Source organism: Oikopleura dioica, chromosome 1 (assembly GCF_907165135.1).
Source record: "Oikopleura dioica chromosome 1, OKI2018_I68_1.0, whole genome shotgun sequence".
NCBI lineage: Eukaryota > Metazoa > Chordata > Appendicularia > Copelata > Oikopleuridae > Oikopleura > Oikopleura dioica.
Genome location: NC_137291.1, coordinates 8019815 through 8039658, shown reverse-complemented (window position 1 = coordinate 8039658; position 19844 = coordinate 8019815). Strand labels below are relative to the sequence as shown.

The 19844-nt window shown below is 41.2% G+C and overlaps 5 protein-coding genes across 5 annotated transcripts; 3 read left to right on the top strand and 2 right to left on the bottom strand.

Moving 5' to 3' along the window:
- The first annotated feature begins 663 nt into the window (after positions 1–663).
- Positions 664–3959, top strand: LOC145711921 (uncharacterized). Its single transcript, XM_081789610.1, has 11 exons — positions 664–819; positions 1045–1113; positions 1172–1323; positions 1364–1645; positions 1687–1988; positions 2039–2283; positions 2338–2433; positions 2735–2808; positions 2950–3058; positions 3165–3589; positions 3645–3959. Exons 1-10 carry the CDS (start codon positions 717–719, stop codon positions 3494–3496), a joined length of 1764 nt encoding a protein of 587 aa, XP_081645736.1. The 5' UTR covers positions 664–716; the 3' UTR covers positions 3497–3589; positions 3645–3959.
- A 144-nt stretch (positions 3960–4103) lies between these two features.
- LOC145711920 (uncharacterized) lies at positions 4104–4818 on the top strand. The gene is made up of 3 exons (XM_081789609.1): positions 4104–4285; positions 4434–4608; positions 4651–4818. Exons 1-3 carry the CDS (start codon positions 4131–4133, stop codon positions 4816–4818), a joined length of 498 nt encoding a protein of 165 aa, XP_081645735.1. The 5' UTR covers positions 4104–4130.
- A 1046-nt stretch (positions 4819–5864) lies between these two features.
- On the bottom strand, positions 5865–8507 carry LOC145711919 (beta-1,4 N-acetylgalactosaminyltransferase 2-like). The gene is made up of 7 exons (XM_081789608.1): positions 8459–8507; positions 7564–7731; positions 6891–7518; positions 6540–6851; positions 6310–6497; positions 6102–6266; positions 5865–6058 (listed from the first exon to the last, which is right to left on the bottom strand). The coding sequence occupies exons 1-7, from the start codon at positions 8505–8507 to the stop codon at positions 5988–5990; spliced, it is 1581 nt and encodes a 526-aa protein (XP_081645734.1). The 3' UTR covers positions 5865–5987.
- A 1207-nt stretch (positions 8508–9714) lies between these two features.
- On the top strand, positions 9715–11163 carry LOC145707795 (uncharacterized). Its single transcript, XM_081785376.1, has 2 exons — positions 9715–10850; positions 10894–11163. The coding sequence occupies exons 1-2, from the start codon at positions 9951–9953 to the stop codon at positions 11161–11163; spliced, it is 1170 nt and encodes a 389-aa protein (XP_081641502.1). The 5' UTR covers positions 9715–9950.
- A 237-nt stretch (positions 11164–11400) lies between these two features.
- On the bottom strand, positions 11401–13050 carry LOC145711117 (creatine kinase B-type-like). Its single transcript, XM_081788846.1, has 4 exons — positions 12728–13050; positions 12195–12619; positions 11747–12115; positions 11401–11640 (listed from the first exon to the last, which is right to left on the bottom strand). Exons 1-4 carry the CDS (start codon positions 13011–13013, stop codon positions 11434–11436), a joined length of 1287 nt encoding a protein of 428 aa, XP_081644972.1. The 5' UTR covers positions 13014–13050; the 3' UTR covers positions 11401–11433.
- Between the last annotated feature and the right edge of the window lie 6794 nt (positions 13051–19844).

Genomic DNA, 19844 nt, shown 5'->3' with positions numbered 1-19844 from the left:
AAGGGTTTCTGTCAATCAATTCCAGAGACCCTCCTACGTGACCTTGAAGACTCCAATTCAAAATATACCATCCCTTCTTGAGAGAGAGCGTAACCCGAGAGGGGATCTCTTGTCCTCCGCGCGGGCTTGCGTCTAACCTGCGTGCGCGTGTGTATACTGATCCGTGGAGCATTGGCAGAGCAGAATTTGAGCTGATTGAACTTTTTCGCTCCTGATGCGCGGGGAGCGCCTCACCATCACTACCCGCGGCCACCTGGTCCGGGAAGCGTGTACAGCGCGGCCAGTACTTACAACACATTTAACCCAGGCTCGCATGGGCACCCTCACGATGGTTACGGCTCTGACGAGTCTGGAGAGTACGATCGTCTGGGCTTCGATCCGCCGCCAGGACAGAGTAAGGAATTTTTCGAAAATGGAACGTTTTGTTCAGCGCATCCCGTTTTGTAAACACTTGAATCATAAGTTGTCAACCTTCAAAGATTATCATATTCTTGGAGGTTTGAATCTTGAACCAGAAATTTAGACGACGGAGGAATGGGATCAATCAGCAGGCTACCCCCGCATCAGAGATTTTTCCAAGAAGAATTTGGGAAAAGGGATAGAATTTATTGACGCAATCAACTTTCCTTCCGAGCGCTTTTGTAAATTTACTAAACAGACCAGGACCTCAAAGAGGGCACCCGCAACATGGAGGACCGCAGTATCCCCATCATCAAATGCCTCCAGGACCGAGGGGTCCCCGCCAACCTCATCAAATACCTCCGCAAAATCACATGCACCAGCGGCCGCAGCATCCTGGCGTGCATCAATCGATAAGAGGTATTTTCAAACCATTATCCAGCTATTCAAAATATTCTAGAGCTGGAGTACCAAATCGTCAAATTTGAAAGTAAAAAGCTTTTTTTTTTATTAGTGAATTTCGTCATGATGAAATTTACGGTTTTTGGCGTCTTTTTAGAACGGAATTTTTGTCGAAAAATAATGTTATCTGAAAAGAGTTATGATCCCACTTGGCCGGTCGGGCGATAACGCAATTATCTTTAGGAAATGGGTACCCTGAGATGGAAGGCGGCGGTGGTGGGCACCACCATCGTCATTCGACTTACAACGAAGGTAGAGAAAACAAACTTATGGTTGTGAATTATTGGTAACCACTAGTCATTTTGTGTAGAGCAGCAGTATGTTGAGACACTGCGGCGCAAGTTGGACCAGCTGCTCATGGTCGCCGAGCAAATGGACCAAACAGCAAGCGGGGCGACGGAAGCTTGGGAGAGTTATCAAATGATGAAGCAGTATCGGAACCCGCAGCTTAGCCGGAGTCAGGTAGAAGCTTCAAAAATCTCCAGAAAACTCAGTAGTTTAGTCGATGCGTTCTCTGAATCACCAACCCATGATGAACCACGGACCTCCTCCTGGACCGGGTCCTGGTCCAATGAGAGGCCCCGGTCCACGAGGGCCTGGATACGGACCACCCCCATCGCATTTCCAGAATGGCGGTCCTCCCCCGAATTATCAACACCAAGGCCCACCAGCTCGTATGGGTGGCCCACCGCCCAACCGTCTACCTCATCAACGTCCACCTCCGCAACACGGTCCACCGCAGCAGGCGTATGCAAATGTGATGTTTGACAATAACCGCGGCTGGGTAAGCAAGGTCAATCTTCGGAAAAACAATTCATGATTTAGAATGTCCCTAATTTCGATGCCGCTCCTGGGCCCGTTTCTCGGCGAGATCCTCGCTGGGAGCCGAAGAAACGCGCTGAAAATAAACGTCCGCCAAATCAACTTGACATCGGGCGACAACAGCGAGGGGGAATCATTCCGCCAGAAGAGCTTCAACACCGAGTCGAGCAGCATCAAGCCGAAAAGACTCGCAATCAAATGATGCAGCAAAGAATACAGCAGTATGAGCATCAAGCTCTTCTTTTCCGACAGCAGCAGTTAAAAGCGGAATCGCCACTTCAAAGCATTGGCCGCCCAGGGCAACCGTAAGCCAACCACATAAGTGGATCACAATGCTGTTTATTTTGTGTTTCAGAAACCAGCAGCAACTTGGACCGCTCCACGAACCCTCAGACAACGGTCCAATGGGACCGATTCGAATGCCATTCCCTCATCTTCTTCATCCTCATCTTATGCAGCAACAAGTTCATCCACACATGCACCACCAACACCTCCACCATGGCGGGATTCCCGCTCACATGCGTCATCAGTTTTTCGATGATCATCGACTTGGTACACTTTCAGAGCCTGGCAACAACTTTGCGGATCTTTCAGGAACTCGTTGAAATTATCAGATTTTAACCTCTTCTTTTACTTTTTTTCAACAACGAAAAGATGTAAAATCAGAAGCTGGAAATCAATCTCTTGCTCAAAAGAACTCCGCATTTGCCAGAGCAAAGGCCTTATCGCTCAGTACTCCAGACTTGTCAGGTAAACAATTTGGGGCTTTTCCAGGTACCCAGTGTGTCGATAATGGTGCGGCAAGCTCTGTTCGAGAACGGTTTCTTGACTCTTTAGGAATCGTTTTCAAGTAAAGTACACTGCAATTTTTTATATCGCTTTTTTGGTGGCTTACTGTATTATTCCCTGCACTGGCGAAATTGATAGAAACAAGCACACTGCTGGTTGTTTTTTTTGCGATGACCGCATTGCGGTAAATGCCTGTATTTTTCCAACAGTTTAATTCGATACTTGCTACAATCGACACTCTGGATGTAAAACTTGATATTAGGAAACGCCATTTTCCGCCCGATCTCGCCTGATTTAGAAGACCCGACGCTGATACATCGCGAGCGCGCTGAAAAGGTACTTTCGTTTGTTGATACTTCAACCGCCGTTCTTGTTATTCGTAAATACAATTTTGCCTTGTCCCGAATTCATGCATTTCGGCGTTAGAAATTTGTTTCACTCGTCTAGCAATCATGTTTAATGAATTTGGTTTTCTAGCTTGCAAAATTGCAGCAACTGGCGGCCAAAAAAACGAACAGAGAGCATCAAGAGACGGCGACTTCCTCCGCCAAAGTGCAGAAGCCAACGCCGATCAAGCCCGAGCCAGGTATAAATTGAATTTATATTTACGCAACGTTAGAGAGACGGAGAAATTCCTCTGCCTTTCGGCTTTTCACGGAGAAGATTTGCACTTGATAAAAAATGAATTTTAGCTAAAGCAAGCGTTTCGAAGAAACCTGAACGGAAATTGCAGCGGAAAGTGTCGATTGATTCGGACTCATCTCTTGACTTGCCGATGAACCAGAAAATCCTCCCCCGGGCATCGGCCGTCCTCGCTCCCAAAACGGCTCCAGCCAAACCGACGCTGTCTACTGCTGCAGCGGCGGCCACGCCTTCACCTGCTCCAGAGGATGATGGTGGATCGGTCTTTCTCAAGAGCTTGTCAGCTTTACGGGATAACTGTTTGAGTCCAGCCGAGGCAGAGGCGAAACATAAAGACGGAAGACTTTTGGGTGCTCTTGGAATTTCAGAAAATCAAAGCTAGGGCTCAAAATTATGATTTTATCATGCAAAATGTATTGCCAATGACTTATTTTCAACCCTTTTTGAAGCGATTGTGATTCGACTGATGTTGAAGGTAAAAATCCAAAATTTTTGACAAAATTTTGATGATATTTTTTCGCCTTGTTCAGACGCCAAAAGCACCGCTTCGTCTGGCAAAAAGATGGTTCGCTTTCGGATCTCCTCGGACGACAATGACGAAAGTGACGAGCCTGACGACCTTCTTTAGCACAATTTTGAACTTTTCGTGATTTCTCGCCGCGTTTGACCGTGAGCGCCCTCGGGCTCCTCTCCCACGTTTTCCAGCGTCTTCAAACGTTACTCTATCTTCCGCAAAACAGGAACCTTTCATCTTACGCTGCTTTGCGGCTTCGTTTTTGTAACGCTCACGTTTTTAATTTATTTTCTGCAATTTTCCGAAAGCTAAAAAATCATAAACCAAACTATAAGAGAATACTTTATTGAAGGAAAAGAGATTTATCAGGAAAAAAAGCCATGAAAATCATTTTTATTCGGGTCCTGTTCAAATCGCCCTTTTCCGGATTTTGGTAGATTTCAGGCGTTACTAATAATTTCTTTTTTTAAGAAAAATCGACTGGTAGAAATTAATACATAAAATGCGGACGGTGCACGTAAAGGCCACCCGCCGTTCAGTGCTGATTCTTGTTGTTGTCGGCTTCGTAATCGTCGCCATTGCTGTGATCCTTGTCGAGAGATGGAGATCTTCCAAGCCCAAGTTCAACCTTGAGGAGGCCCTCAAGCGGCCAGACATGTAAGTCATCTGTCCAGCGATTACCTAAAGCCCATCGTAAGGCGCAAATTACCGAACGCGGGTTGAAAAATGTTCGACCACAAGTCTTTAGAAATTTTCAAATGCTTCGCTAAATAGCCATTTAGCAAAGAATTCAAAGGAATTTTAGACAATTAAACGAAACAGCATGGGGCTACTCGTTTCCAGTTTTTCCTCGAACCTCCATGATTGCGGACGAGTACAAGCAGCCGAGCTTCGATAGCGCTAGAATTTTAAACACGCCTCTGGGAATCAAAGACTCGGGAGACTGGAGCCAGGATGGGCAGTCGCTATTTATTGACCAGGTATGTTGTCTCAAATAAAATTTAAGTCAAGTGTTTTTTTAGCTTCTTGGCGGAAAAGAAGATGGATTCTATGTTGAGATCGGGGCAGATGATGGAGAACATTATTCGAATTCACTGTTCTTCGAAGTTTTTCGGCACTGGAAAGGAATTTTGTTTCGGGATGAAACACGAATCACTGTAATATACCTTTTCTTCTCAATCGTTCGATAATAAGTCGAAATTTTCATCCCTTCTACCAGATAGAGCCCAATCAAGAATCCTTCGCCCAACTTCTCCAACTCAACCGAAAAGCCCTCGCTCTGAATAGCTGTGTCTCCCCGACCACGTTGTCCGAAAGCTTCACGTTCGTGTCGAACCCCTTTGAAAATCACAACGCTGGCTTTCTCGGTGGTATTTCCGAGTTTCTGGAATTAACAAAGGATGGCGTACTCCAAGCAAAGTACGAGCAGCACTTTGCTGATGGGCAAGGCTTTGTCAATTGATATTAAGTAAATTTTTTTAACAAAGAATTACAAAGAATTTTTTGCAAAGCCTGCAAATAGCGATTTATACAGTCCCGTTGTGAATACGAAAAGATGCACGCCGCTTATTGACCTACTGCCCTCAAATGTAGATACGATAGATTACTTATCCCTCGACACAGAAGGTTCTGAACTCGCGATCTTGAAAACGATCCCATTTGGAAAACTGAAAATCAACGTCATTTCTGTTGACGTTTCCGTAAGCGCACTCGACCTTTACCCGTTCAAATCTCCTTTTAGTCAATCACGGGAGAGCGAAGAGACGAAGGACTCTACGATTTTCTCTGGAAACATGGCTACAGAAAAGCCGCATCGCTGACGCACGACGACATCTTTTACTTGTCGAGTTGGTAGCGCTAGATTTAACTGTCATAGAAATTATAACTGTTATATTATGTTAGTTTGTGTAAATTTAAAATTCTGTACAGGAAATAAAAACGTGCCCACTGCGTGGTGACGCGGAACGAATCAATAAATACGAAGTACAATCGAGTCAATCATTTATTCAAAGAAAAAAATCAAGAAGGATCGGAAGCAGTTTTATTCGGGCAGCATTTTTTCTTGCAGTTTTTCCCAAAGAAGCACAGCGCCGCGCCAAGAAGGAGCAAAAAAGTTAGCGAGAAAAAAATCGCAAAAAGTTTTGGAAAATCTTCGTCTTCTTGGACGGCTGACATGATCTCTAATTAAAAATCACAAAAAGGTGACGTCGAGACGGATCAAATGCAATTAGCGGAGCTTTTTACGAGTTTTTTCAATGCATGAGTTTCCTGGATTTTGTGAGATAATTTGAAGGAAACAAAAAGTAATTGGCTTTGTTCAGTTTATTTAAATATAAGTCGATAGAAATGTGGCAGGAGCTTAGGGAGCTTCAGTTGAACATTGAATATGATTTCTGTAATACCACAATTCTTGCAGCATTAGCCAAAAATCTGAAGACGAGGATAATGTCATCACAATTACGAAACGCCAAACCTTTATCTTTGGCTGCTGTTCTTGCAGAAACATAGTCTTCCTTTCTTTCTGTTGGTGCACAATCACTCTTGTGCATTATCATCGGCTTCGAACACCAAGCAACTCTAAGATGACCGATCGAATCGACGAAAAATTCTCGATGTCCCTTGTTAGTAAATTCAGGGTCTAAAAGGGTCTTTTTCGTGATTTCAATTGTGGGAAGACTAACCGAATCTGATCTTGCCGGCTGTCATAGTTCGGGCAAGAAAGAAGTTGAGAATGACATCTGTCACTTCACATTCCTCCTCGAAACCTGGAAGGGCAAAGTTGCTGTATTCCGTTCTACTGTAGCAATAACCGTCATTAGATGGGAGGAGACTTATGTGGCCCCATTTTGCCCATTTTGATTGAATATGGCTAAATATTTTTAATGAAATTTTACTTGTCTTTCGTCGTTACCCATTTATTCCGGCGCCGATAATGTCGAATCCTGTCTTCTCCGCCACATTGACCATGTATTGTAAGTCCGTCTCTTCGGTGAACCAGAAGTCATCATCGACCCAAAGATAAAATTGCGTCCTGACTTGACTTGCTGCTAAATTGCGCCCAGTAAACCAACCTTCTGCTTCTGGCATCTTAAATTGCTTGACCGTGATACTTTCGCTTGTCAGTTTCTTGAAGTAGTCATCGGGATTGTCGTCAGCGATTATAAGGGTTATTCCCGGATAAAATTCTTCGAGAGATTTGATGAGCCGCTCTACGCAGGGATATCTACAAATAAATGATATTGATGCCGGGGTCGAGAATTACCTAAGAAACGTCTTCGTTATCACAGTCACTCTATCTGTAATGACATTTGAAGTCCGATGAACAAGGACTGGCATTTTCGCTCTTTCAATCGTAACCGGAAACGATATTTCTACTTCTATGTTTCCAGAGGTTTTCATCGTGACAAGATCTTCCAGCTTTCTTGAGTCGTAGGTGTTTGGAACATATTTGAATTTGGATAAATTGAATTCTTCGACTGTCATTTCTTTGCAAATGTATTTTTTCTCATTTTTGGAACATTTTGAGTTCTGGATATCTCCGTAGAAAGACGTAAAAACTGGCGTAACTGTATGTTCATTTTTGGAAATGATTCTAATCTGGAGGTCGACGGATTCTAGCGGCTCAACTTTGTATCCACTGGAGACAAATTCAACCGGCAGAAAGGCAGGGGTTAAAATGGGCGCTGGTTTCGCAACTTCGTAATAATGGTCTCTCTTCCAGTTTTCGTGGTCGTTCAGATGTTCGGTGATGTCTCCAGAGACATCTTTGTAATTGAGCCTGCCACATTTACAGGAAGAGTTTTTATACAGATCTTTAGGCTGTATTAAATGTGTAGGAATTCCACGGTCCCAAGGTCGTAAATTCGAAGTGTCACTCAGGCGTTCGTATTCTTCAAAGTAGAAATCACAACAAGTAAGATTATTCTGCTCCTTACCTAGATGATCGACTCTTTTGGGGACGTACTTTTCCAACTCAGTTGCTTCTTTATGTTCTTCAATTTCTCTAATCTCGGCAAAAGAGTCCTGAAGAGCTAGTTTCTCAAATCTTTTGTGCTGGTTATCTTCGAAGGTATGAATGTACAAGTCTCTGTAGATGATGGTTGCTTTTGGGGGCTCAGAAATATCGATCTTAATTTTGGAACAAAAATTTAAAGTACCGAACCGCTGCTGAGAAAAAAGCTCCAAGAGAAAAAAATATGCTCGTAATTAGAAATTCTCTGGTTTTCATTCTCTTCAATAATTGCCTCACTATTCGGACAAATGTGTCAAATGTCAATGAATTCCCCTGTAAAAATGATAAATGATTCATTTATTTAAAATGAATCCGCTCCGCCGCAAAGAAGCTTCGGAATATGTTGAAACTCTAGGCATTTGCAATAATCGGGTGACACTGTCATTGTCGCCGAATGTCGCCGAATGTCGCCAAAAATAACTAAAACATCATGTTCTTGAAAATTTCACTTTGGGTGAGAATATTATTTTTTGCTAAATAACGCCGTTTTTGTCAAAACATCATCAAAAATCACAATTTTAACTCGGAAAATATATGAAGAAAAAAATAAAGTACTGAACCGTTACTGAGAAAAAAGCTCCAAGAAGAAAGGATATGGTCGGTATTAGAAATTCTCTGCTTCTCATCCTCCTCACGGCGGATGTTTCTGTTCGATTTTATGTTTGCAGTTGCTTTACTAATGTTTAGTATTCGTCACCGGACGGACGTGTCAACGGTCAAAAATTATCTAATAAAAATGATAAATAAATCTGCATCGCTGCAATCTATCTTTGAGACAGTTAAACTGCCCCTAATCGCTTCTTATCGTTGAAACAAACGAAAGTTAATGCCAGACTTTTTGATTTCCCGGGCCCGGAATCCGGGCATCTTTATGAAGGAAATCTCTCTCCGCCAAATCAGAAATTGAAAAATGTTAAATGAGGGGGGCTGAAGTACAAAAGAAACTCAATTATAAGAGAAACATCTGTTTTGTCTTTCTATTTGTATATTTTTTGCGAATAAAGATTACCAAGAAGAATGCTTCGACTAGTATCTTAGTGGAGGTTGCTGAATAATAACGGTCGGGCGAACGGTTCGCCGCCAATCTTTAGAGGTTCAATTTTCATATTGATTTGTGCCTATTGTCGCCAAAAATAACTAAAACATCATGTTCTTGAAAATTTCACTTTGGGTGAGAATATTATTATTATCTTATTTAAATTATCTTATAAAAATGATTTGAACCTGTTTCTCCACTTCCACCAAGGTCTACATAAGTACGAGGAGGGATGATTGTTATCGGAGATGGAGGCTCATAAGCGACAGTAAAGCTAGTAAAATACTCGATTTAGGGTCATTGACAGAATGTATCGATGCATACTAAGCAAGCTGCGAGAGTCCAATGAAGCTTCCAATGACCATTGTCACGATCCATAAGCTCCACAGATTCGTTACTAAACTGAACTGAATGTGCTCAATGAATTGACTGTGGTAATATCAGTCTTCGTAAGCATTTCCTAAAGAGTTCGAAGTCATCCATCTCAAAGAGATTGCAACTAGATTTGCTATCATGCAAAAGTAGCGCAGGCAATGTCGTATCTAGAAACTAAACTGGCTTTGGCACTTACCTCGTGACAGAATTATGCAATCGCAGAGAACAGTCAGAAGTAAATTTGTTTCAAGCTATAAACTTTCGAATTTCTCAATGCTCCGAAAATATTTTCAAATAGCATGGCCACTCCCACGTTTCAAATCTGACACTCACAAAGAACAGAATTGCAAATCGACAGTAAAATAAAATCTTGTTTCATCATAAAGAGCGTTCTAGTCTCAACTGGATCGCATTTTACTGTTGAAGAAAATATAAAAAATGCAGAAGTATAAAAGCAAACGTACCTGTAAGATGACGATTCATTTTAGTAGTTCTTTCTTAGTCGAAAATGAACAGGTCTAAAGTCTTCAATGGAATTTCTCTCGTACTAGGGTTGCTAGAGATGGCCGTTATCGGCTGCGCAAGCTATGGATTCGTTTACATTCAGTACACACTCGAGGAGGAGAAGCTATTCATGGAGCAGTATTGCACTGAAGAAGAAATTTCAGGAAAGCAGGTGAAATTCTTGTTGGTTGAAATCATAGAAGAGAACAATTTTCACCTCGAAATCAGCTCATATTCATTGCACCGCTGCAAAAGAAATTTTCGGATTGATTTGGACTCTCACTCTCTCTTGCTCGATCATTGGTGATTTGCTCATCAAACTTTTCCAGGACTACTTCGGCTTCTTTGCAGGAAGATTTGTTTGTGGCTCACTTCTTACCGTTGGCTTTGCTACGATGGGAATGTACAAAACGAATCCGTACCTCCTCTTTGTCGGGCAAATACTAATCAGTCTCCCTGCGTATCGAAATCTTTCTCAAAACATTTCCCTTGGTCAAATCTATATGGGCGAGAACAGTAGCATTGCGACAATTCTATTTCCTGGAATATGGATGTTTTCTTTGATAACTTTTCTTGTCGGGAAAAAGTTTACAGACATGGAAGTTATGAGTCTTTCTTCGTTTTTGTTCCTGTTGGCCGCGTTTTCTCTCATTGTTCATGTTCGATCGTTCTTCCTTCTGCCCAAGGATCTCATTCCCAGCCCAGTTCCGATTAATTATAACCTATTCCAAGCTTCGATCGTCGGACAATGTGTGATTGGAAAGAAATATGCAGCTTCAACACAACCAGAAATAAAAGACAAACAGATCGAAGACAACAACGTCAGCGTCAGAGAATTTTTCCGCATGTTAGCTTCTTGGAGGTTCCTTTTTATGCTATTTTTCAACGCAATAATTTGGAGCCGTTGTGCTACCGCGATGGGTCACGTTAACGCTTGGCTTGACTACGCATACTATGAAGACTCTCTTCTTTGCGAAAACGATCCCGGCAAAGCGTGTGTCGTCGACGATTACAAAAGTGAGATTATTGATGTTTACGGCTACCTGAATTGTCTTCACATCGTTGTCCCCTTTATGTTGGTGGCCTTGCTTGAAGGCTTCAAAAAATGTTTTTCGAAAGACAAAGCAATACTTCTTTCATATCTTACACAAATGTTTATTTCAATTTTACACGTCTTTGCAATAACGACGATAATGATGATGAAGATTCCAGAAGGAGGGGGCAAAGGCCTGCCTCTTTTGCTTGTTACACTTCTTCAGACAGTTCAGCCAATCTTCATGACCTGCCCTCAAATCGTAAGTCGATTTCAGTTATTCTTATTGATTAAGTTCATCTTAGTTTGTCTACACATTCTATCCACGACATCTAGCGCCAAAAGTCTTCATCGTCATAAACTTATTTTATCTTCCTATAACGTTCATTTATCCAGCGCTATATAACTTTCTCCTCCAAGGAAGCGTGCAAGACTACCGGTTTTCTGAAGTTTCATACATTTTCTTCGGACTTTGTAGCTTGTTGCTCATTATCTTTCCATACTTTGCATATGATGCAAAGAAATACTGCGACGAGAAAGAGCGAGAAAACATTTACAAACCCTTTTCTGAATAAACTTTCTCGACAATAAGCCTCAATCTACGTTCACTTCCGAACTACCACGACTACAAAACAACCGCTGACAACAAAAAGAAAGACAAGTTTTTTAATTAGGGTGGCCGAAATGAACCTATATATTTACAGATCTAAAAAATTTGGAAGGGGGAGGCGAAAAAGGGCCTTTCAAACATCAGAGTGAAAGCTGGAATCAACAGGAACAGAACGGAAGGGTAGGGGCAGGAAAAAAGGGTAAATGAGGTAGAAAAGGATGAGGTGAGAAACAAATTAGAATTTGGCGGGGAGTCCGGCCTTGGCGACGGCTTCGTCAATGTTTTCGCCGGCTTCGAGAGCCTGTTCCCATCGGATGATTTGGGCGACACCTTCGATGAAGATGTTGACGAGCTGGACTTCGGACTTGCCAAGTCGGTCGGCGTTGGAGATGTCCCAGGTGCCACCAGTGGAGGCGGAGTCAACTCCAGCGGTACCTCGGGTCTGAAAAGATGAGTAAGAATAAATATAGAATAAATAAAAGAATAAATATATAAGTTAAGAGTCTCTTTTAGGGACACGTGATTTTTAAACTTATCAAAGGACGTACCTGGAGACCCATCTTGGCGCAGACAGCCTTGAAGTCAGGTCGGGCGGAGAAAAGTGGAACTTTGACCATGCAACCAGCTCGGAGACCAGTTCCGAGGTTGGATGGGCAAGTCAAGATCCAGCCGAGGTGCTCGGAGTGCATGAAGTCAGCGCCTTCAGCCTTGAGGACCTTCTGGATCTGGGTGGTGGCGTTGGCGAATCGGGTGATGATTCGTTTGATATCATCGCCCTTCTCCATGGAGACGATTCGCATCTGGTCCTCTTCGTTGACCCAGACGAAGAGGTTGGAGGCTTCGTTGTGGAAGATACCTCGGGCATCGGGCCAGTGTCGGCCGCAGCCGGAGGAAAGGAGGAGGGTGGAGTCGGGTTCCTGAAAATTTGAGTTAGAATTCGAGTTTTTGAAATCAAGGAGGAAAATCTCTAGAACTAGGATTGTTTTCGTTTCTTACCTGGAAAAGGTTACCGGCGGTTCGGAGCTCTTCTTCCTTCTCGAGGCTCATGCCGTTGGGCTTGGGAGCGTAGGACTGGGAGCCGTGAAGGGGGAAGTAGTCACCTTTAAGGTCACCCTCCATGGAGAGAAGACCCTTGACGACGAGAGCTTCGAGTTTTCGTCGCTCTTCGAAGTCAGTGACTGGGGGGAGCTTGAAGCCTTTGACGGATCGTCCAGTTCGGCATCGGCTGGTAAGCACGTATTTGCCGGTAGGGTCGATCTTGGTGTCGGTGAGTTTGGAGACATCAAGGTCGGTGGGGTGGACGGCGTCCTTGGGGTAGCCACCGTGTCGGGCGGAGATGACGGGCTCGAAAAGCTCGGCGAAGAGCTCGTAGGACTCTTCATCTCCGGCGACGAGACCGACAGTCTTGATCATGGGGTGACCTGAAAAATAAGATTAGAACATTGTTTCGTTAATTTTTTCGTAATAATTTAAAAATTCCCGCTTTACCAATTTCGAAAGTTTCTAGAACCGGTTGTTTGTGTATTTACCTTTGTTGTCGATGCCGGTCTTGATGCAGTGGCCGAGGGTGACACCGAGTTTGGTCTTCTTGTCCTTGAGGTTCTTGTAAAGCTCGGGCTGCTTCTTAAGAACGTCGGTCAAGAAGTTGTTGTGCTCGGAGAGGTCGGGGAGCTCGTCGGGCATTTTGTCGGCGGCTCCGAGGAAAGTAGCGCCTTTTTCTTCGCAATAGTACTCTTCGTTGCCGCATCCCTTCTGGATCCATTCGGGGAGTTCTTTGACGCCCTTGGAGAGACCAGTTGGTGGGTAGTCAGACATTTTGAAAGGTTGGGGGTATTTAAAACGGTTGCAACTAAAAAGAGTTGTTAGCGGAAGAATAACTTCATTTTAATTTGCGAATTGGGTTGTTAGTTAAAAATTGTTTCAGAAATTTTTCAAAATCTAAATTTCGAGAGGTCTCCCGGGTCTAGTTCAAAATTCAAACCTCGAGGGGTTCCCCGGGATTTTTTTTTATTCCCGTCTTACCTGCGCAGTGAAACTGAGGAAACTGATTTCATTTTTTCAAATTTCTCAGAGGTAGGGACGCGTTCTAGAGAAAAAACTGAAACTCGAAAACACGTGACAGATTTTTTTCGAAACTTGAAAACATCAACCCTCATTTTCGTTGTGGCAAGAGATTCAACGGTTGGATTTTTTTCTTACAGGGATTTTTGGATAGAGCGCTAGGTTCTGCTTGAGATGGTATAAAAATTGTATTGAAAAGATGTTTCTGCCGCCTGATTTCGGGAAAATAAGCACTTTTTTGTTGAAACGGGAGAAAACGACGGAGCGCTCTTGTTGTCAAGTTTCAGTTTCTCTCTCGAACGTCAAATTCTAGAGACAATTTGTTTGTTTTCTTGGAAATCCAGTCCTTCTCCTGGAAATCAACCCTTTTTATCACTGATATGCCCTTTCATTCACTTGCTCTTTGACTTTAGTGAAATGGAAAGTCGTTGATGTCGATTTTTTCATTAAAAAATGCTCATAAAACCGCAGAGAATTGAATATTTGTGCATCCCTGCACGCAATTCATCGCGCCTCTCTCTCACCGTAGAATCTGGCTTTATAAGGCTGGAATTCGCAATTGAATAAATACTAATAACCGAACGGACGTTCTCACCGCTTGGTGCAACCTCTCGTTCTCCACCACACCTGCTCATAGATAAAGAAGAAAATGATATTTTTCTCCCTGAAAATAAAGCTCAAAAAGTGGCCCAAGACGATTTTTAATTAAAGAAAATGGTTTCTCATGTAAACTTCTTCGTAGTTTTTTATCAAAATCTTTTGGAGAAGACCAAGCCTTGCAAACTCAATTGAGAGAGTAAAAAAAAAAATAAAATAAAATAAATATAGCTAGAAATCTAAAATTGTGGCGTTATCGAATTTCGCCAGTTATAATTTATAACTTATAAATCATCAATTAAAGTTTTTTCCCCAAAAATCAAATTTTTCCAAATTTGTCTAATTAGGAGCCGCCCGTTTTGAGATAAAATCATCAGATTCATCATTTATTCTCGTCTGTTTCGCCAGCAGCAAGTTTTGAGAACGGAAATGTAAAAATAAACTTCATTTCCACAAAAGCACTTTTTGGCTTCGAAGACAAAGTTCTGTATATTTTTCGTAAGGGGATTAATTGAGCGCATCTGAGTATGAGATCGAAGGGGATGTACTTTCTGATCCCCGGATCATCTTTGAAGCCCAAATCCGCCTCTTTTTACCAGAATACGCCATCATTCTTCGCCAAGAGAGGATTTACGATGAGATTTGGCTGCATAAAGTAAACAAATGACTAGACGTTCTAGAGATTCTTGAGTTCAGTTTTCAGAAACGGTAAAAGAAGCTCTATTTTTCGCGCTAAAAGGTTAAATTAAAGGTTTTCGCCACCACTCCAGACTCCAGACTTCAAAAAATGTCAAAGCTCCAGCTCAAAATTTTCGATCTTTCCGTGAATTTTTTATTAATTAAAATTAAATCGCTTTTGATCTCGATTTCCGCAGCGTTGAAAAAAGGCACTGGCCAGTTCTGCTGGTAAGAGCGGCTACATGAAAAGCACAAAATGGTTGAAATCGAAACCGCCTCGCTCACTTTACATAGATAAAGAAGAAGAAAAAGGGGAGGCTTTGGTTTTTTACGTGAATATTTGAAATTGAGATGCAGAGAGCTTTTTTCCGGCGCATCAGCTGAATAATTACAGTACTCCCCCGCACTAGAAATTGGCAAAAAGCACTGAGATTCCAAAAAACGTGAGAAAAAGCTCCCAGCAAATATTTACAATCGGCCTACGATAGCACTTCCCTAGAATCGTACCGGTCCGGTTACTCGGTAATTAAAATTTTGAATCCAAGTGTCGTCGGAAATTCTAGCGCCCATCGGAATTCGCCGAACCTTCTTACATCATCAAACTAAGTTTTCCCGGCGCAAATCAATCACTCCCAGCGCCAACGAAAAAGTTCGCCAAAGAAAAGTGTTTTCTTTGCTTTGATGTCCGATTTCTTTCTTCGTCCTGCTAATCTCTTTTTCTTATGCTCCATTTTATTTTCTTGCATAATACCTTCTTTCTCTAACTCCGGCGAATAGAAATCGTAAAGAACGCTTTATGTACGACAAAATCACAATTACCGCTGTAGAGTTTTCATGTTCAAGTAGAAATGAACGTGAAATCCGCGTTTTAATTTTATTTCATGATGGGCTAAAAATCAAGGAAAAGCTGGTAGAAGCGGAAAACATGGTTCGTTATGAAATCGTTATATTCTGTCCGGCTTTGATAATTCGATCTTGGAAAATTAACATTCAGGAAAGATCAAAATTTCAAAAAGAGGTTTTTTAATTAGTTATCATCGAGACACCCTTAATTTATATCGTTAAGAAATCGGAAAGGTTAGGGTTAGGGTTAGATATAACGAAAGCTTGGGGAAACAAATTTACAGTGGAAAAAATCAAGGGTTTACAAGTTATCTTAGAGACACCCTTAATTTATTGTGTCTCAGGTAGCTCTAAAAAACAGGCCCGGCGGTAGTTATGTTGGTTGAAAGGATATGAAAGTGTATGATTTCCTTCGATAAAATCTTGACCAGCAGGATCTCCTACTTCCCATGGAGCGAGCCTAAGCTATTGTTATCGCTCAAGTTATGACATAACTTCGCCAGAACTTCAATTCAAACAAGCAATTACGCGAATGAAAAACAGAACAAATCTTCATCATCAAAACGTTACTTGACAACGTTAATTTCACAAAAACACGGCTAGAAAATGCATGTTAAACATTTGCATACGATTTTCAAAGCCGTCTACTTACCATCTGTTTGTGGCTTGGTTTACACAGAATTAATATCTTAAAAATAGGCAACCTAGGTCGTAGGCCCTTTGGTGTATTTTTTCAAAACATTTTATTTTGCATCTCCTCATCTTTATTAATTTTCCTGCCAATGGACACGTGGACACGAGAATTGATTAAAAAATCAGTCTTGTAGTCGAAAAAATGCAATTAATGTTAGGTCAGTTTGAAAAATATTTTCCCCAAAAAGAAGAATTTCCTTTAGAAAGATAGATCGAAGCATGAACTTTTCTTCTTCGGACATTTTCTGAAAGACTTTGGAAAAAAAGCTGGGCAACGGCTTTTTTGAAAACGAAGCCGCTTTGCTAAAATCACAATCTAAAGCTAAATAACTAAGGGCTAGAATCAGTCAACAACTTCAAAATGTTGACTTATTCCGAAACGACGATCCGGAAGTTGTTTTTCTCATAACAAAATTTACCATTTCCGAAATGACGATCGCTGATCGTTGATCTTCAAAGAGGGAAAATTATTTTTGGGTAAATCTAATCGACCCCAGCTGATATTTTCGTGCAAAATAGAAAAACGCGGTGCATTGTTTCCGGAAATAAAAATTGACAAAGGAGAGGACATCATCAACTAGGGCTGTTAATTGAATGCTGAAAATACAGCAGTGAAATGAAATTAAGGGTACACCGTGAAAAAGCGATTGAATTAAATAGGAGATCAAGAATCACTCAATTGGCGAAGGAATTTCGAGTCCACGCACTTCAAAACCATTTTTACGAAATAGAAAGCAAGCATTTCTCATCAAACAAACAGCTCCCATACTAATCACGTGTCGATAATTCGAGTCTCGTGATAATAGCGGTTGCAAAAGTGGGTGATTTGCTCAATCCGCGAAAATAGCACGAATTGTCCACATGCCAGTATCAGAGGACAGATGACGAGGCCGCCAGCCGCCAGCAACATTCCAACTACTTTCGGCGACTACTTCGTGGCCGAACCTGTGGCAAGTGAGCTAATAGCTGCTTTACCAGAATTACCAAGGCCGCTGACTAATTGCCAATGTGTTCTCACTTGAAAAAACCCAAATTGCGATATGTAATTTTGCCCAATTAACGATTCGAATTCAATAAATAAGAAATTTTTAGCTCACGTTTTAAAATTTCCGCTGAAGATATACCTTTATTTATCCAATTCCGACGCGATCTTCAGGACCACGTGTGGATAAAAAATTGCCAAACTATATATTTTCTCAACATTAGCCGTCACCGTCCGGCGTGGAAAACATGTTCCCGTCGTATTTTGTGTAATCGCGGATTTTCCCGAAAACTAGTGCACCGATTTTCAAACCCGTATTTTCCCACTGTTAGGGTTAGGGTTAGTTTTCTGTCTGGTGGTTCGGATCAAAGTGAGAGTCTTAAAATCATCTTTTTAAAATTATTTTTCGCCTCTTTTTCCAAAAGAAAGCAGCTGCGTGACTCAATCGTTTATCAAAGCCCTTAAGGGGGAGGTCGTCGAGAAATTTTTTTTCGCCTTTTCAAAATTTTGATTATATTGATTCCTCGATAAAAAAGGAGTATTTTTGGTCTCTAGCTTTTTCTCAATTTGTTAACTTTTTAATGTAAAATTTTCGATTTTAAGTCTCGAACTTGAAATTTCTTGAAAATTATTAGTTGGTGATTTCGTCCAAAAACTATCTGAAACTGATAATTATGCACTAGGCATTGTTTTAAAATGATTTCTGACTAATAATTTTTAAAAAATACAAGTTTTTGTGATTTTTGCAGAAATTTCCACGAAAAAATGGGTAAAAATGCCGATTTTGACGAAAATCGAATATTTTTAATCAATAAGAAAATTTTTTTTATGAAAGTAACCCTTAATTTTTTGATCGCCGGTTAATTTTTAAGGGTCTAAACTATTTATAAATTATATTTGATGAAGAAAAAAAAACTCGGTTTTTCGAGATTTTTTGGTCACGAGACACCCCCACTTCAACCTTAATTTTTGGAAAATTTTTCGAAAAAATTTTTTTTCTGCTTTTCGCCGGTTAATTTTTCAAACCCTTTTCTTTCAATCTGAAAAGTCAGAATTTTCCTATCTTATCGGGTTTCTCCGCATTTTTGGTCACGGAAATCCCGATTCTCGTCGACCTCCCCCTTAATTTGTTACCTACTCCGCTTGAATAAATTTTCCCAAAGTTTAAACATCGTGCCCTTCCCCTATCGTGGCTAGAGTATCGGAAACAATGCGCCCGCTCAGCACGTTGGCGTGAGCACTGGAGATACTTTCAAACAATTTGCATTCGCCGCGGATTTGCATCCACCCCGATAAATTCGATTGCTTACAATCCACTTGGCCACAGATCCAGGACGAAACAGTGCTTTTTTGTTGGAAAAGAGAGGATGTATCAGTAGAATGAATTATATTTTGTCAGATTATTTGGCAAGCAATGAACTTAGTGCTGGTAGCAGGCGAATTTTTGGTAAGCAGTTAGAAAAGCAGTTTCAAAGATATTGGCATTTATATTTTCTGCGGCATTAAAGCTTTAATTTAAGCTCTTGCATGTTGTTCCTGTGAAGCCTGGTTTACATAAGCATTTCTTAGTTAATCCTCCTTTGATGGCGAGTGTGTTTGTCCTCGAACAGTCTTCTTTTCGAAAATGAGAACAGGCACTTTTGAGTTGATCTTCGAACTCTTTTGGTAAACAGCTGCTTTCGAAGTCTATCATCTCGCACTAAAAATGATGATTTTATTACATGGTTTATCATTTGATGGTAAATTTAAATACGAGTTTTATATTATTTATTTTTTTACTAACAAACTCGAATGGATGCGGAATATATTTTCCTTGTGTATCCAGTACAGTTTTTAGATCCTCAGAAGGATGTGACAATTGATGGTTACAGTAAAGATCTCTTGTCTTATTCGTTCTAGTGATGGCTCTACCAGTTATAGGAGAAGCTATCAAAGAGCAAAGAATTAAAAAGGAATAAAATTTCATTTATAAACTTGAGTTTGTTCACTTGTTGTTTTTACTTTAAAAATTATTTCAAACATCGGAGATTTCAGCACTTTATATACATTTTGACGAATAATATGACTTTCCCTTTTCTACGTTTCTTATTTCCCACACTAATCAGCATGATTCTATGTTAATTATGTTAGAGCCATTCAGAATCACTATTCATTTACTGCGCTAGAAAATGGTTATCATGATCATCAGCCAGTTCTTATCGAGCTTGTACTAACATAGGTCATCCCCTTGTTACCAGGATAAACGTCGGCGAAAATCTGAATTTAGCAGGATAGACCCCTGGCAAACGAGACCCCACGTTAGCAGCATAAACTTTGGCAAAATGGGTCATTGTTAGCAGGGTAAACTTTGGCACTCAATTAATAGGGTAGGTGAATCATAAGTGAGCGCCTCCAGCGTGAAATCAGCGGCGGAAATCAAAACTCATTTGCGCGCCATTCGAACCCGCTCCGTGAGGCAGAGCAATCGTGATTCATTCAACCCTGTTAACTTGGTGCCAAAGTTTACCCTGCTAAGAATGACCCCTTTTGCCAAAGTTTATGCTGCTAACGTGGGGGCTCGTTTGCCACGGGTCTATCCTGCTAAATTCAGATTTTCGCCGACGTTTATCCTGGTAACAAAGGGATGACCTATGTTACTAAAGATGTTTTGTTGAAAAAGAAACAACGCTAAACATCTCAGCTCATAATGACCTCTTATCAAATTGAGAGTTCTTTCAATTTGTTGAATAAAATGGATGTATTTTCGAAGATAATGCCTACAACAGGCAAATTTTCAGTACTCTAGCAGTTTG